General features: G+C 37.3%; 1 protein-coding gene across 1 annotated transcript; it reads left to right on the forward strand.

The window, feature by feature from the left end:
- Positions 1–16059: 16059 nt before the first annotated feature.
- Positions 16060–16413, forward strand: LOC143540832 (uncharacterized). The gene has a single exon (XM_077033805.1). It carries the CDS (start codon positions 16060–16062, stop codon positions 16411–16413), a length of 354 nt encoding a protein of 117 aa, XP_076889920.1.
- The last annotated feature ends 910 nt before the right edge of the window (positions 16414–17323 follow it).

Consider the following 17323-nt stretch of genomic DNA (forward strand, 5'->3'; position numbering starts at 1 on the left):
TGAGTGTTACCTCCGTCTTTCCAGCTGAAATTCGGATGGTTTATCCATCCTAGATTGTAGTTGTTGCTAAACGCGTTGTTCTGTCGAGCGATGAAATCGACTTATTCCATGGCCATGATGACTTGCTTGCAGTCACTTGTCTTATGATTTCCTCCACAAGTGTCACAGGTGAGTCTGGTTTTTGATAGCTCGGCTTGAAGTTGTTCAAATTTTTTAGAAAGAGCTTCAAGCTGTGCTATGACAAGAGTATTGGAATCGACGTGGTGTATTCCTTTATGGGTAGGTGTAGTTCTTGGTGGGTTATAAGCGAAACTCTTCTTTGCGGCTTTCTCCAGGACTTCAAATGCTTCGTTAGGTGATTTGGATCCCAGGTCTCTGTAGGAACCCGTTACGGATCTAGCCGCTAATACGATACATCGATTATGTACAAGATCTCTACTAAATTATAAGCATGAGCTCCCTCAATATACATTAAATACAAATACTAAACCGCCTATAAATTATTCGATCGCTACGGAGACCTAAACCGTGCACTAACAGTCTCCATCAGCGAGTTGGTCGATGGCCTGTTTGTTTTGACAGGATTGTGCGTCAAAGAAAGTTTGTACTTGTAACCATATGCTCAGTCCATGGTGTGGGAATCTTCTCAGAAGACTTTTGTATCTCTCCCATGCTGCGTGTAACGACTCATCATCATCGGTCCGGAATCCGGTAATGCTGGCTCGGTATTTTGCAGTTTTACCAGGCAGAAAATATTTGAGGAGAAACTGTTCAACCATCTGGTCCCAGGTAGTGATGGAACCAGAGGAAAGAGATTCTATCCATTCTAAGGCTTGACCCCTTAGAGAGAAAGGAAAGAGTTTGAGTTTGATTTGATATTCTGAATAGTTTTAAATTTTAAAGGTTCTGCAGATTCGTAAGAATCGAGATATATGAGAAAGAGGGTCCTCATCGAGGAGATCGTGAAATTAAACTGAATTTTCCACCATGTGAATGGTGCTTGATTTGATTTCGAAATGTTCGGTGATTTCGGGTGGAGCCACTCCATTGTCGTAGCCTTCGAGAATTGGCTTGGCATATTGGCTCATGTTCAGCTCATTGTTTTGGTCCGCCATCATTTCTTCGGTTTGATTTTCTCCTGATGTGGTGGCGTCTACTGATTCGTCTTTGATTGCTTCGGCGGTTTCTGCTGTCCGTTTACGTGCTCGTCGACGAAAGAGTCGTTTCGGTTCAGAAATTGGAGAAACAAGCTCAGGCTCAAAAGTAGAGGACATACATGGGACTAAATTAAAACTAAAGCAAAAGTTAGCTAAGATTAGTCTAAGTTAAACTACGAGTTTGGCTAAGCTAAACTAAAATCTAAATTAATTAATCTAAAGTAAAGTAAGATAAATAAAGGTTAAAATTAGGCTAGCCGGAAAATTATATAGTATAAAAAAATGAATTAAAATAAAAGTTAACAAAAATTTGTACAATTATAGACAATGATTAAATTAAAACTTGGATTGTTCTTAGAAACGTACTGTGTCCCCGGCAACGGCGCCAAAAACTTGATAGCGTGCGTGTGGTATAAAATATAATGGATTGGATTATTTAGCTTTTTCACAAGATCGTGTTTTAATATTATAAAAGTGATTTCTACAAAGACTAAACACAGACAAAATAGGCAAGTGTACTATCGTATATGTAGAATAGTATTGGTAAGAACCAAGTATCGATTCGTGGACACAAATGTTTCTAGTAATAAATCGCTGTTTTACTTTAATCGGAGATTTTAATCATTTTGGGGTTAATTTTTTAACTTTTTATAAAAATATAAATACTTATATATAATATATAGGTGACCAAGACGAGAGATTCTAAACGAGTTGTTCAATTATGAGAAGGTTACCATCTAAGATCAAGAATCCACTCCATTCTAACATTGATAATTAATATTCAAATATGTGATAAACTTGCCGTAGCAATATATGATAGATAGCTCCTTAAACCTTAAGTGAGCATCTTTGGCACTAAGGAGGTAACGTGAGCATTTTAAAGTCCACCCTTTCCTAATGTCATGCCACCTCAATGATGTCAATTTAAGTTGGCAAGTAGTTTCGTAAAGTAGAAAGATTAGGATTGACTTCTATTTCTCAAATACCAATTCTAACAACTTCGGGTGGCTGTAGTTAACACACACAACCTCCCCTTGGTTGATTTATGTAGGTTATAATTACAAATTCCATTAACATATGATTTCTCTAACTAGCATGATATCCTAAGCAAAGCCATTTTCGGATTACCAAGACTTAGAGAAATAAATCATAACTTATATCTCATCATTTCTAAGTACAATATAAGGATCCATGTTTCGACAATGTATCAAAGTATTTCTATATTTCAAGAACATGAATCGATCATGAACGATTGCCAATAGAATTGACAACCACCAACTTTGAATTAGTGATTTAAGATGGTGAAACATTTCTCATCAAAAGATAATTGTAATATAACCATGTACTTTACTAGACTACACCACATGTTTTGTATAATTATCAAGTAAAACAAAGCTTCTTCATAGATTTTATATGGTAAATGGAGTTTAGCTCATAATGAGCATGATGATAAACATTAAGATGAATGATGATAACAAATACATGATTAAATTTGGAATGATCTAATCAAATGTAGATAAATCTTCCTTCTTAATGATGGTGATGATGGATGATGATGATGGTTGATGGTGATGACCTCCAAGCCTTCAAACTCTTCACTAAATCTTCTATGTGAGTGTTACTGTGTGTTTTTATAAGGGAAAACCGGATAGAATTCTTTTCAAGGCACACTCTTCAAATGGCACAAGAGCCACTATTTATAGGCTGTCTGGAGAGAGAAGCACGGCCCCGTGCTTTATTAAGCACGGCCTCGTGTCTACGTGTCCTAGTTGCATGTTGTCAGATCGTACATGATGACCCACCACGACCCCGTGGTTCCTGAGGCACGACCCCGTGTCTTTTTATAACATGTGCTAATTTCATTTTTTATTTTCTGAAAGGTGACCACGGCCCCGTGGTTGAGAGGCACGGTCCCGTGATCTTGTTCCGAGTTTTTTTGTCTTTTCTTGCAGATTTTTGTCTTTTCTGATGTTCAGAAGCATGGGGGCGTGTTTCTTTGTTTTTCTTGTGTTTTCTTCTGTTTTTCTTCGTCTTTTCGCTTGTTTCTTCGTTTGGGGCTTGGTTTTACCTGAAATTACATTTTATTATGATAAGTAGCCTTTTATGCTATGTTATTTGATAGAAATTGCAGTTTTTAGAGATTATTTGATGCGAAAAGATGTATAATTTAATGTACATAATTGGGTTCCCAATATTTAGTCGGATTTTATAAAGCATCTTGGCGTTCCTCGTGACCTTCATTAATAACCTCCCACTACTATCATGCATCGTTAAGTATTTACTCTTCATCCGTATATCACAACACGACTCAGTTGCTTGACCCAAACTAATCACATTACATTGCAGAACCGGAATATAATAGATATCTGTCATCAAATTATTTTTACCACTTTTACCTTTAAAAACAATCGAACCCTACCCTTTGACTGGTACACATGAACCATCCACGAACCTTACTCGTCCATCTATTTGTTAGTTTAATTCAGCAAAATTGTCACGGTTTCCCGTCATATGGTTAGTTGCATTGTTGTCTAAGTGCCACATATCGGTCTCGCCCGAATCTATATCATACTTCTCCAGAATTACTTTATCTTCATTAAGGTATACGGTTTCCCGAACACCTTCCATGATGAAAAACGAAGCATCTAAACCATTTGTTTCATTTTCCTCTATTTGGTTCAGATTTGCTTCATCTTTCCGAAATCGTTCGGGGCACCTCGAGAGAAAGTGCCCGAATTCATCGCACATGTAGCATTTAGTATGTGATAAATCTCATTCTATACCTTTTCCTTTCTTGTCATCACGTTTCTTGTTATCATCTCGACCGTGCCCTCGTCCTCTTGAAGCATAGGATCCTTGACCTCGACCCCTGCTAAATGGTTCAGATTTAGTGAACATTAACCGACTTTGACTGCTCTCAGTTTGAATATTGTCTTCTTTTATCCTCTCTTCATAGGCTTTTAATCGACCCTCCACATCATCAATCCCAACAGTCTTTAAATCTAAAACTTGCTCGAGTGATGCCACTATATGAATAAAACGTCTCGAAAAACTTGTAAGGAACTTTTTTTTTTTACCATTTTTCTTCCAAGAATATATCTTCGAGCGTGGAGGCTTTTGTTGAGTAGCTCGATAACTCGGCTGCATACGTATCAATCATCCCTGTTTCTTTCATCTTCAACCCATCAAAATCTGACGTTAGGGTTTCAAGTTTCGCCTCCTTCACCCTCTCAACACTTAGATGTCGGGTCTTTATAGCTTCCCATATCTCTTTTGCCGTGTGCAGATCACCACCTTGTAAAATCTGTGCTTCTGAGATCGACCGAAAAATTAAGGCGATTGCAATATTGTTTCGTTTTGCATCGCCGTTACCCGGATCGATCATGTCCCACACGCCATGCACATTCATCAGCAGGCGCATGTGCATAGAACATACTGTGTAGTTCGTTGTTGTTAGTTTCGGACATTAAAACGAGTTTGGGTTCGTGTTCGTTTCGTTTGTTGGTTGATCGCCCATCGTCTGACTTGATTAAAACTAGTTTAGAAAATTAATATTTCCTTGGTCTGAGCCTTTTCTTTTTCCATGTGAAGCTTCTTGCCAATACAAATCAAGATTATTAATATTGATTCAAACCCTCCTCGGTTTGAACCCCTTTCAAAATTAATACTAAAATCAATTTAATTTTTATGCCACCATGTGGTTGAGATTAGTTTTAATACTTAAGGGTCTTCAAGAATCCCTTGGTCACAGGTAACAACTGATTAATCTTCACGGGTTCTTTGATCAATTGTTTCTTGAACCTGGCTTTGATATCAATTTTGGTAATCAGATGAATGGGAAAAAAGAAAACAATATTTTTCTAACACCCAAACTTTATTGATCAATAAATCTAACTCAAAAACTTGATACCACTTGTCCCATACCCTAAACACAATATTTATTGCTAACCTAACACATTATACTATAACCGATATTCTAATTAATCAATTTCATAGTAATTATCTTCCTAACATGTATCAAATATGAAACAAGATAATAATCCATAAATCGCTTAATATTATTTAATCATTAACTTGCACGCCAAGTTAATATTCTAGCTATCCCACGCTCCAAGCCACGGACCGAGTCAGAAATTCCCAAAAGATGCTGCTCACAAACAAAGCGAATATCCAGTTCTATATGTTTGGTCCGTTGGTGCTGAACCGGGTTACTAGAGAGATAAATGGTGCTAACATTGTCACAATATACTAAAGTAGCACGCTAAAGGGGGCCGCGAAGCTCGAGAAGAAGATATTGTAACCAACATATTTCTGCAACCACGCTTGCTACATCGTGACACTTGACTTTAGAACTAGAGCGGGAGATAGTAGGTTGGCTCTTAAAGGACCATTAAAGTATTTTATTACCAAGTTAAAGACAGTAGCCTTAGGTGGAACGACGGGTGTCCGGACACCCGACCCAATCAGCAACCATATAGTCGATGAGAGAGAGAGAGATATAGAGAGAGAGAGAGAGATAGCCGTAGCTTTTATAAGGAAAATCCATGGTCAACCATACCATGAATGCATCTAGTAAATTATCTTAAGGCATCCCAATGATCAGTCCGAGGATCGTGAATGTGCATACATATTTGTTGCACCGCGTACGTAATATATGGTCTAGTGAAAGATAAGTACTGAAGTGCTCTGAAAGGACTTTTATAAAGTGTGGGGCCGTGAAATGGTGCCCCATTTTGAGAGCCAAGTTTTTGTTTGATATCAACCGGTGTGTCAACTGGTTTGTAGTATTGCATGCCTGCCTGTTTAATGATGTTCATGGCGTATGCATGCTGCGATAAGAACATAGCATCCCCAACCCGAGAGACATGAATACCCATAAAATAATTAACTTGACCAAGATCTTTCATAGAAAACGCTTTGGCAAGGCCGGTCATGAGGTGCTACTGAAGACCATGTATGGATGTTATTAGAAGAATGTCACCCACATAAAGGAGAAGATAGGCAGTGTGATTACCGTGTCAAAGTGTGAAAAGTGAGTTGTCACACTTACTTTGTATAAAACCCATGGAAGAACAAAATCGGTGAAGCGTTGGTACCAACCTCTGGGTGTCTATTTCAACTCATATAAGGATCTCTTTAAATGACTAACGTGATTGGGATAAGATTTGTTACGAAACTCCATGGGCTGTGTAACACCCCGAAAACGCCCGTGTCATTTTTGACAAAATTAGAAGTTGAGGGACCATTTTGCTATTTGATTAAACTTAAAGTACAAGGTCCAAACTGTAATTATGAAAAAGTTGAATGAGACGGACCGTCTCATTATTAGACGGTCCGTACTAAACTAAACCTAGACACATAGGTTTCTTGGTCGAGACAGGTGATCTCAGTAGCCTACCTTTTGAGACGGGGTGAGCCGAAATTATGAGACGGGCCATCTCATGATTAAACGGCCCGTGTAATCCTCTCTGACAGCATGAGATGTCAAAATCGTTTGCTACATGGCTGCTCATGATTCATGACTCATCAACCAATTCTTGGCCTATAAGTAACAAGCTTGAACGTAAAAAACATGCACACCATATCTGTTTAACATCACACACTCAAAAATCAATCTAGTATAGTGTTCTTAAGTGTTTTAAGAGTATTAACCAAATTCAAGAAAGACCAAGAGGTTCTTACTAAGTAGGAGGTTTCGATCAAGTATCCAGAGGTGTTAGAAGTCATTTCCAATCATCCTTAAGTTTTGTTCTAGCTTAGAGGAAAAGTAGGTCTATGCTAATATTCATTTAAGTTTGTTTATTTAGTTTAAACTAGAATCCAAGATTTAATCGATCAAACCTCTATCAAAACTATTTTTAGATACACTATACATGTTTTCATACTTGTACAAGTTCATATAATGAGTAAACAAGTCGCAAGGAAGTGTTAAAATGATTTTTACCCTTAGTGGGCCAAACAGACAGATTAGACGGAGCGTTTGATCATTAACTGTCCGCCTCATCTCAAGAATATTTTACGGATAAAACCACTTTTAGACGGCTTGTCACACATATATGGACCATCTCATGATGATACAGTCTGTCTCAAACATAAATAAGTCAACAAGTCAAACTTAATGATACAGACCGTCTCATCATGATACTGTCCGTCTCATAATAAAAAAATTAATATTTTATTCAAAATTAAGTTTCAAAACCTTTTAAACAAACCAGTCTTTATAAACGAGGGTTGAAACGATAAAAACATGCCAATATGGTCTGCAACTGGATCAAGAAACACGATCCATGTATTTATACAAACCTATTTTAATATAGGTTAACATCACACGAACAAGATGGGTTTTCAAACAACACCGAACATACAATCATAGGTGAATACATTTGTGACATTCGTGACAAAACGAGGTACACCTTATTTTCTACGTAACGAGTAAACAGTTGACCGGTTAATTCGTATCGAGTAAGATTAATCGAACGATACTGATTATGACCCGAACATATCAGGGAACCATATACAAGTTATGTATGTATTGTAATAACTAATATACTGATATTATAGCCCTAGTATATGCCAAACACTTAAACAAAAAGATTTTTCGTATAATGATACGCTATGAACTTAAACTCGATCGTATGTACTAATACAGGCATTGTATCATCTGTCAAGCCGAAAAAGACTTATCGAACACATATATATGATGTTTTAAGTAATCCTTGAAAATATTTTTGGAATTTTACAACGAGATAGTATATTTTTCTTATTTTACAAAATTGAGTCAAAAAACACTCGTTTTCGCGCTATTTGTCACACTCGAACTATTTTTCGCATAAAAACCAAACTTGAACTAAATATGGATTATGGATTTAAAGTTAGGCACACAAAACGAGGCAATAGATGACAAAAGAGAGGTCTAAAGCCCCCGGTGGCGGCCGCAACTAAGGGGTCCCACCCCGTAGTATATCTTCTTGATTTTTTTATATTTCTTGATAATTTTCACACCTTTACTTCAACATAACTTCTGGCTAGCTTTAACTTTCACTCTTGTGCAAGAAACTTCAAGGTAACAATCAAAATTTTGATGGTTTTGTGCAAGTTTAATATGTTTAAACATATATAATCATGTTTAGATTAATGTAAACCATGTTTAACCATCTAAAAACCACTAAAATGATCCAAAAACATGTTTTTATCTTAAACATGGTTACAAATCAGAAACATTGGGTTTTTTGGCCAAAAAATACGGGTTAGAACGTTTATATCGCGTTTTTACGCTTTAAAAACACAATTTGAAACCCTAATTAACAAAGTATTACAATTTATGATTGGTTTTGTTGTACTTGATCTGTATATAATATATATAGCTAACCAAGGACCTGAAAACTTGAAAACAACGCTTAATCGATCGAAAAACCGCAAAGGTAATACCCGAAACACTCGTTTATGGGCTATTTAGGATTTGATTTTGACGTGCTTGTTATTAGACTTTGAAACTTTGCAGGGACATCAGGTTCCATATGAATGAGTCCCTGTCCAAATTTGGTAATTTTAGAGATTTTATTATCATTTATTGGCTATGAAAATAGCTAAACTTCTTGAAAAATTATGAAATTTTGTGAAGAACTCATAAATGACATTGTAAGATCTCACAAAAAAATTGGGATCAATTGGAGAAGTCTATATGTGGTTTGTGCATTTTCGTTTAACCGAGTTTTAACAACCGAATTATGCTAAAAAATGTATTTTAGCCAAGGAGTTAAGTTATGGAAATATTTCAGCGGTTATTTGATGATATTATGAATATTCAGAAAATTTATCGGATTTTTTGGGAACTATTTGGTATAAACGGGTGATTTATTGGTTAATTATAACATATACAACAAATTTTTATTAATAAATAAACGAGTTTATTAATTCTGGAATTATTTTTATAAAATTTTGCATAACTTAAGGTGTTTATACAAAAGTTCTCATAATTTATATCTAATTATATATATAGTTATAATAATTTAAAGGTTTAATTTATATATGTTTTAATATAACCGGCAGCGTTATGTTTAACGAACTGACTGATATGTCAAAATGTCAAAAGTGGTCGAATATCATATTTTCGAATGAATTTGATAAAAACGAACATTTTAAGGGATTTTAGGACTAATCGGGTGAATTGTACGCGCTTTGTATAATCAAACCCGTATGAAAACGGAAACGAACCCTGCGGCCGATCCAGATATTGAAACCCTAATTTTCTTTCATAAGTCGAATCATTTTATCAAACAGTACATTTACTTAAGTTTGTGTGATCTTATCTATTTCCTAAACGCGTAAACAACCAATTTGGCCAGACACGAAAAACGGTGAAACTGAGCCAAGACTGAGTTAAACATTTGATATCGTATAACGTAACAATCTAAGACTACTGACATGTTCTGGGCGTAACAGCCATACCCAGACTAGATATACAACCCGATTCACTTTAATGACTGTACTAGTATTAACAATGCAATACCGATTATAGGAGCTGAGCTATAATTGAGGCATACCGCTTACATCAGTGTGCTATTGATACCGTATTACTATGAGGTGAGCTTCACGACCCCACTTTTAAACTGTTTTATGAAAATTTGGGGTGGAAAGCATGGTTACATATATCTATCTATTATGATGTAAATTATCTAAGTGTTAACACTTAACAAGTCCCCACCAACATGAGTGATTATCTATAGTTGATAGGGCTATTGGTTTGACAAATCCAATTGATAGGGCAGGTGGAGTGTACCGGAACTAGTATTTAATTGCGCGTGACCATACAACTATACTTACTATTTGATATTTGGTGTTAGACATAGTACTAGTTGGGGCAAATGGGCCAATGGGGCCTGATGAAGTGCCTGGTCGGAAATCAGGCCACGTAAAAACATACATGTAAGAGGATCCCCTTGTGGCTTAGTATAACTACATCCTATACATACAAAACATGAATACTATGATTACGTGTACTGTTTTCGTTTAAACTTGTGAAACTCACCAACTATTCGTAGTTGACCTGTTTTAACATGCTTTTCAGGTATTCCAAAGTTGGAATAATGTGCTAAATGCTATATGCTCAAGTGATAAACCGTACTGATTTTAATAGAAGCAAAAATACCATTAAAGAATAAAGCGGCGTAGAGAACTGGTTATTTTGTGAACGCCTAGTTTGTAAACACACTTAAAACCATGTACTATGATGTAAATTAGTCTGTAAATTTTCTTTATAAACAATGTGGTTGATACCAGAGTTATCTGTTACATTCCCCTATATTACGCTTCCACAATTACCTAGTCGGGGTGTAATGACGTGTGTGAATATATATATATATATATATATATATATATATATAAGTAAAAGTTCCACACAAATCGGGTTTTAAAATAGGTTTTCACCTACAACTAAACCACACACGAAAGGCAAGTGCACCTGTCGTTTGTAATAAACTGTCGGTAAGAACCGAGTATCAATCCATGGACACGGTAACTTTCTAGTACTAAGTCTTTGTAATGACCAACCGAACAAGTCAATTTTAAGTTGAATTTTAATTAACTAAACTAGCATACGATGAACACAAAGCAAGTAAATAAGCAAGAAATCAATCAATTTAACAAACTACCTAGACATGAATCCACTCTACTAACATGACAAAATAGCACTGATATGGCAAAACATCTTGAATATAAACATAAATACTTGATTTCAATAAAGCAACCTAATACTAGCAAATACTCATCATGATGGGTTTTCAATCAAACATAGACTAACTTGTTTGTCAAAACAACAAAGTCTCATAATTAAAGGAAAGCTAGCATGAAAAACATTCTAACCACCTAATATTACACTAAAGTAGCCAAATTCATGAAATTAATATCAACTTATGAAACTTTAACTAGCAAGCCATCACCAAGTCAAGAATCATAAGTGTAGGGTTTCATACTTATCAATAATATTATAAACAAGTTAATTTTTACTAGTAATTCCTAACTTGGCAATGTAAACAAAGAAAATATGAACATTCCAAGTTTACACTCTCCATGACGCCCGATTTGGTAAGTCAAACTTTCACTTTCTGCCGCTCAGATTTGCACGTTCCAAAAAAGTGCACGGTGGTGCATTGTCATAGTGCACTACCATGCAGAAAATGTGCACGGTCGTGCATTACCGGCACTAGCTAGTGCACTTACAAAATTGATCTGTCTTGTTCTTGGCATCGGATAGTGCACGGGCTCGTCTCCTCAGAAGTGAACGGTGGTGCACTAAAAGTGTATGATGGTGCATTTTCACTTTTGGCGCGGCATAAAAAATCCACACACTTGAACTTTGCTTGTCCTCAAGCAAATGAAACAAACTCCACCAAAACAAGAATAACCCGCAAGCAATAATCATTCAAAGTTTTTAAAAGATTTACAAGCAAGCACTTTTGATGTTTCCGAACAAGCCTATTAAAAATGAAGACATAGTCTAAAGAACATTACATTTGTTGCCATCACATTCCCACCTTGCATACCTCACAATGTTCCCACATACACTCGGCTATATTTAGTGATCATACATGTAATATTGTATATTGAGAAAGCTTGATGCCAAGACAGTGACCAAACAAAGCATAGGCTTGTTTAAGGCTCAAATCTAACCGACACATACATAGCATAAAACACGAGTACTTGAGGGTTGTAATTTGGCTTAGGGTTTGGGTGAGGAATCTTTGGGAAAAGTGGCTAAAAGGCTAGAAATTCCGGAACTAAGTTAGCTATAAATAAAAACTAACTAACTAAACCAAGTGGTCTAAACGAACTGAGAGCTAACGAACCAAAAAGTGCTCTTTGAAATCAAACTTCATCAATATGGGATGAACCAAATTTCTTATTCTTCTCTTCTTTTCTTGTAACATTTTTTTTGCCTTTTTTCAGCTATTTTTTAGCTTTTTTTATTTACCAAAATCTATACAAATGAGTACAAACTAATAAAACATTTAGGGAGATAGCATTGTGCTTCTAATATAACCAAGTGATAAAATACATGAAAATAAAAATGAAAAACAAACTAACTTAGCGGAACCGGATTTCTAACCAAAAATGGGTGAAAAATAAAAGGCTTTATGGCTTAGTGAGCGATAAAAATAGGGCGAAAAAGAAAAACACGGGAAAAGGCTAAACATAGGCTACTAGGGGAATAATGTTGGTAAGAGAAATATAAGTGAAAAATGACCAGACATGGGTTTATCCTAAATTCCTCAAATGGTTGTACTGTGTATGTGTATATGGTTTGAATGTGAATCTTTTTGTTTGCCATGTTTAAAGGTATGTCTTTTTAAAGATTTTCGGTTTGAATGTCTTAAAGATTTGTGCTTCAAGACAATGCACTTAAAGTTTGAATTAAAAATCGCTTAATGGTTATTATTTGTTACACAAACAAAGTTCAAATTCTCTCCCCACACTTGAATTGTACAACGCCCTCGGTGTACATCAAAAAAGTATAAAAGTAAAGTGCATAAGAGAGAATAGAAAAACTCCCCTGAAATCCAGAAAGTTGCAAGAAGGGTGTCACCCAAGACTCAGCAATGTGATAATCCAAAGACCCGACCATGCGACCATGAGCGTCCAACAACCTGGTAAAGCAACCAAAGCAAAACAAAACAAACCAAAATATGCCACTAACATGCTCAATAAACACAATAATCTCAAATCCATAACATAACATAACATAACAAAAGAACCAAATCCACAATACAATCCATGAGATAAAGTCTACACACTAACAAAGTACTACACAAATAAACATAAACACAAAGAAACACAAAACACTTAAAAAAACTACGAATTTCCTAAACATGCTAAATTTTGAAGGAGTCGATAGCTAGACTCACACTCCCCACACTTATTTCATGGGGTGGAGGGCGAGAACCTCCAATGCAACCTCGACCGGCTCACCCAAATAGTGTTTCAAATGGTTCCATAGTCGAATACTTGCCTCACACTAAAGGGGTCGGACCATCGGGATTTTAATTTCTCAGGGAATAAATGAAGGCGGGAAATGTAAATTAAAACACGATCGCCCACTTGGAATTGTTTGTGGTCCTTCAAGCGGGCGTCATGGAGCCTGTTGGTCTTCTCCTTGTAAATTCTCGAGTTCTCATAAGCTTGGCCTCTCAATTCCTCAAGTTCATGAATCTGACCAAACATGTTTTTGCCCGCACATGCAAATCAAGATTAGCACTTTTCAATGCCCAACAGGCTTTATGCTCGAGCTCAAAAGGGAGATGACACGCTTTCCCGTACACCAATTTAAACCGTGTCCTATCAATTGTTGTTTTGTAGGCAGTATGGATAGCCCACGATGCGTCATCCAGCTTCTCGTACCAATCCTTACGGTTTCGACTAACCGTATTTTCAAGGATTCTTTTGATACTCCGATTGGTGACCTCGACTTTCCCGCTCTTCTGCGGGTGATATGGTGTAGAGAAGCGTTGATGAACATCATATCGGGACAATGTCTTTTCCAACTGGGCATTACAAAAATGAGTCCCATGGTAACTGATCAATTATTTGGGGGCACCAAAGCGAGAAAACAACTTCTTCAATAATTTCACCATCAACCTAGCGTAATTAGTGGGCAAGGCTTGCGCCTCGGCCCACTTTGAAGCATAGTCAACGACAACTAGGATGTAACAGTGGCTGAAAGAAGTCAGGAAAGGTCCCATGAAATCGATGCCACACACATAAAAACCTCGCAAACCCGAATCGGTCGCTTGGGCATCTCGTCTCGTGATGAAATATTGCTTGACCTTTGGCAAGTATCACAAGACTGCACCATTTCATGAGCATCACGGAAGATGGTTGTCTAAAAGAAACTGGCTTCAAAGACCTTTGCGGTGGATGGCTCCATGGTATCCTCCGGTCGGGCCCTCTGGCAGTGACTCAGGATTTTGCGTGCTTCGTCACCATACACGCACCTACGCATGAGCTGCTCGGCTCCGACACGAAAGAAATAGGGATCCTCCCAAAAATAATGCTTAACATCAGAAAAGAATTTCTTCTTTTACTGGTGAGTAAGGCCCTTTAAAACGATCCCACTTGTGAGAAAATTCACTATTTCCGCGAACCAAGGATGATCATAATCTCGCGTCTCGATATGCATGAGGAACCCGTGTGTGTGTGGGGGGGGGGGGGATTGTCATTTATGTGGACCCCCACTTGTTCTGATGAAGCTGAGCACTTAAGACGAGAAATATGATCGGCCTTGACATTCTCAGCGCCCTTTTTGTCACAAATCTCAATGTCAAACTCCTGCAGCAATACAATCCAACGAATGATTCTCGACTTCGCATCTTGTTTACTAAAAAGATAACGTAGTGCTATATCCGTGAACAAGATGATCTTAGAAAGGACAATATAAGACTGAAATTTATCGAATGCAAAGACGACCACTAGAAGCTCTTTCTCGGTGGTCATGTAATGCTCTTGTGCGTCATCAGAGTCCTGCTCGTATAGTAAATCGGGTGAAAATGCTTATCCCGTCATTGACCTAAAACTGCCCCGACTTTAAAATCACTAGCATCACACATCAAACAAAAGGAAGAGTCCAGTCAGGGGCTACCATGATAGGAGCGTTCACCAATTTCTCCTTCAACAAATCAAATACACGAAGGCACTCGGAGGAGAAAACGAATGTGGAACCCTTCTCGAAGAGCTTAGTCATCCGGCGGGGATTTGGGAAAAGTACTTTATGAATCGCCAATAAAAACCCGTGTGCCCTAGAAAAATCCTAATAGACTTCACCGAATTCGGTGGCGGAAGCTTAAAAATGGTATCAATTTTTGCTCGATCGACCACAAGCCTCGCATGTGAAATATTATACCCTAACGTAATGCCCTCATTCACCATGAGGTGGCATTTCTCCCAATTAAGAACAAGGTTGGCCTCTTCTTACTTGGCCAACATTTTCTCAAAATTTCTCAAACAATGATCAAAAGAACTCCCAAAAACAGAAAAATCATCCATGAAAACCTCCTTGGAGTCCTCGATCATATCATGAAAAATCGTCACCATACATCTCTGAAACGTGGCTGGGGCATTACACAATCCAAAGTGTGGAACGAAAGGATGGAATTGATGATTGGGCTTTTGATATTTTGTCAAAAGTTGTGTGCACCATGGATCATCACATGAGATACTTGGAGCATAATATTGTTGTGTTGGAGGCTAGGCTTGGGACTTTGAAGCCCAAAGTGCATTATCTCATGAGTCTCAATTAGATGTTGTTGTGGTTATCTTTTGTTATTTGGTTATGTATGATGTTATAACTTTCTAGAATTTTGTGGTAGAACTAATGTGGGAAACCAAGACATTTTGGTATAATAGGTATTATACCAATTTTGTTTATTTATAATGCTAATAGGTATCCCCACCTAAACCTTTTGGACTTTATGGTTGCTAGTATTTTGATCTTATTTAAACATTATGGTTGCAAACTAGTTATTTCCTTAATGTAATAAAGAATTATGGTACCTCAAACAAGGAGAACCGCCACTAGTCAAAAAAGCGGAATGCCATCATCTCAAGAGGAATTGGCACTACTAATAGCGTAACATGTCAACTCGGAACTCTAACGACAAAATGTTGACCAAATTGCGGACCGAAATATCCGAAAGGATGTCGGAACCGGAATGCAAAGCGGTACATACATTTATTTTAGTAAAAAGGCGAAGATTTTTATAAATAATTCCATAATATTTTAACTAGTAACATGCAATAAATAATAATAATTGTTCCCGTGCCTGGGTGCACTTATAAAACTTTTCAAGGGTGTAAACCCAAAACTTTTACCTGGGCCGAAGGACCTCTTGAAATTGTAAGGTAGATAGAAAAGATGGAGTCGGTTATGAAAATTAGTGATTGCACCCCCGCACAACGAATCACGTATGGGGTGTGCTCATTCGAGGATGAAGCCTTAGAATGGTGGAACTCGCTAATTCAAACCATAGGAGAAGATGCGGCTTACAATTTAACTTGGAATGAGCTGAAAGAGTTATTAAAAGAATATTGTCCTAGAAATGAACTTCAAAAGATCGAATATGAGTTTTGGACACAAAAAATGGAAGGTGCAGACAACGGCACGTACACCTCACGGTTCAATGCACTGGCGAGATTAGCACCACGACTGGTTACGCCGGAGTTCATCCGAATCGAGAGATACCTTTGGGGTTTAGTGCCTGAAATTTGAGGCATGGTTACTTCCTCGAAGCCAATGACAATCCAAGCCGCTAGAGAATTGGAAAAGACCCTACCCGAAGATGTTGTACGAATGGGAACATTGAAAGTAATGAGTAAGAAAATGGCAGATTCCATCCTAGAAAGGAAAGATTCTGGAATGATTCCAAAGTCAGCCGACCAGAAAAGGAAATGGATCGATAACTCTGGAGGGAAATTTTGAAAGAAACCAAATTCCGGAAGAATGTTTTCGTCTAACACAAGTAGAATGGAGGAGAACGCGAGTCAAGCCTCTCAGTGCAACAGGTGTGGAAAGATCCACGTTGTGGATTGTTAGAAATGTCACAAGTGTAACTGGTTTGGACACCAAACACAATACTGTTTTAGCAAGGATTCACCGTCCGGTTCAGGAAAACCGATTTCCGGATGCTTTGAATGTAGAAACATGGGACACTATCGGAAGAACTTCCCAAAACTCAGAAACAGAAGGCAAAAGGTAGAGCCTTTGAGATAAACGCAAAGAAATCTAGGAAAGACTCCTCTGTTGTCACCGGTATGTTTCTTATCAATAGATAGTATGCTTACGTATTATTCGACACTAGAGCAGATTTAAGTTTCGTTACAAAACAATTTGAACCCTTCCTTGGTATAGAGTCCAATAAACTAGATACCAAATACTCAATAGAATTAACTAACGGGAAGATGATTGAAACTGGTGAAGTAGTGCGAAACTGTAGTATTCTCTTAGTAAATTACACGTTTAGTATCGATTTGTTACCTGTTGAATTAGGTAGTTTCGATGTAGTTGTGGGAATGGACTGGTTATCCAAGAATTAGGCCGAAATCGTTTGCTCAGAAAAGTTAATTTGTTTACCACTCCCAAGTGGTGAAACATTAATTATTCAAGGAGAGCAAGGAAACTC

This window comes from Bidens hawaiensis, unplaced genomic scaffold (assembly GCF_021521415.1).
Source record: "Bidens hawaiensis isolate Kalapana, Puna unplaced genomic scaffold, B.hawaiensis_p1.1 tig00012349_1, whole genome shotgun sequence".
Classification (NCBI taxonomy): domain Eukaryota; kingdom Viridiplantae; phylum Streptophyta; class Magnoliopsida; order Asterales; family Asteraceae; genus Bidens; species Bidens hawaiensis.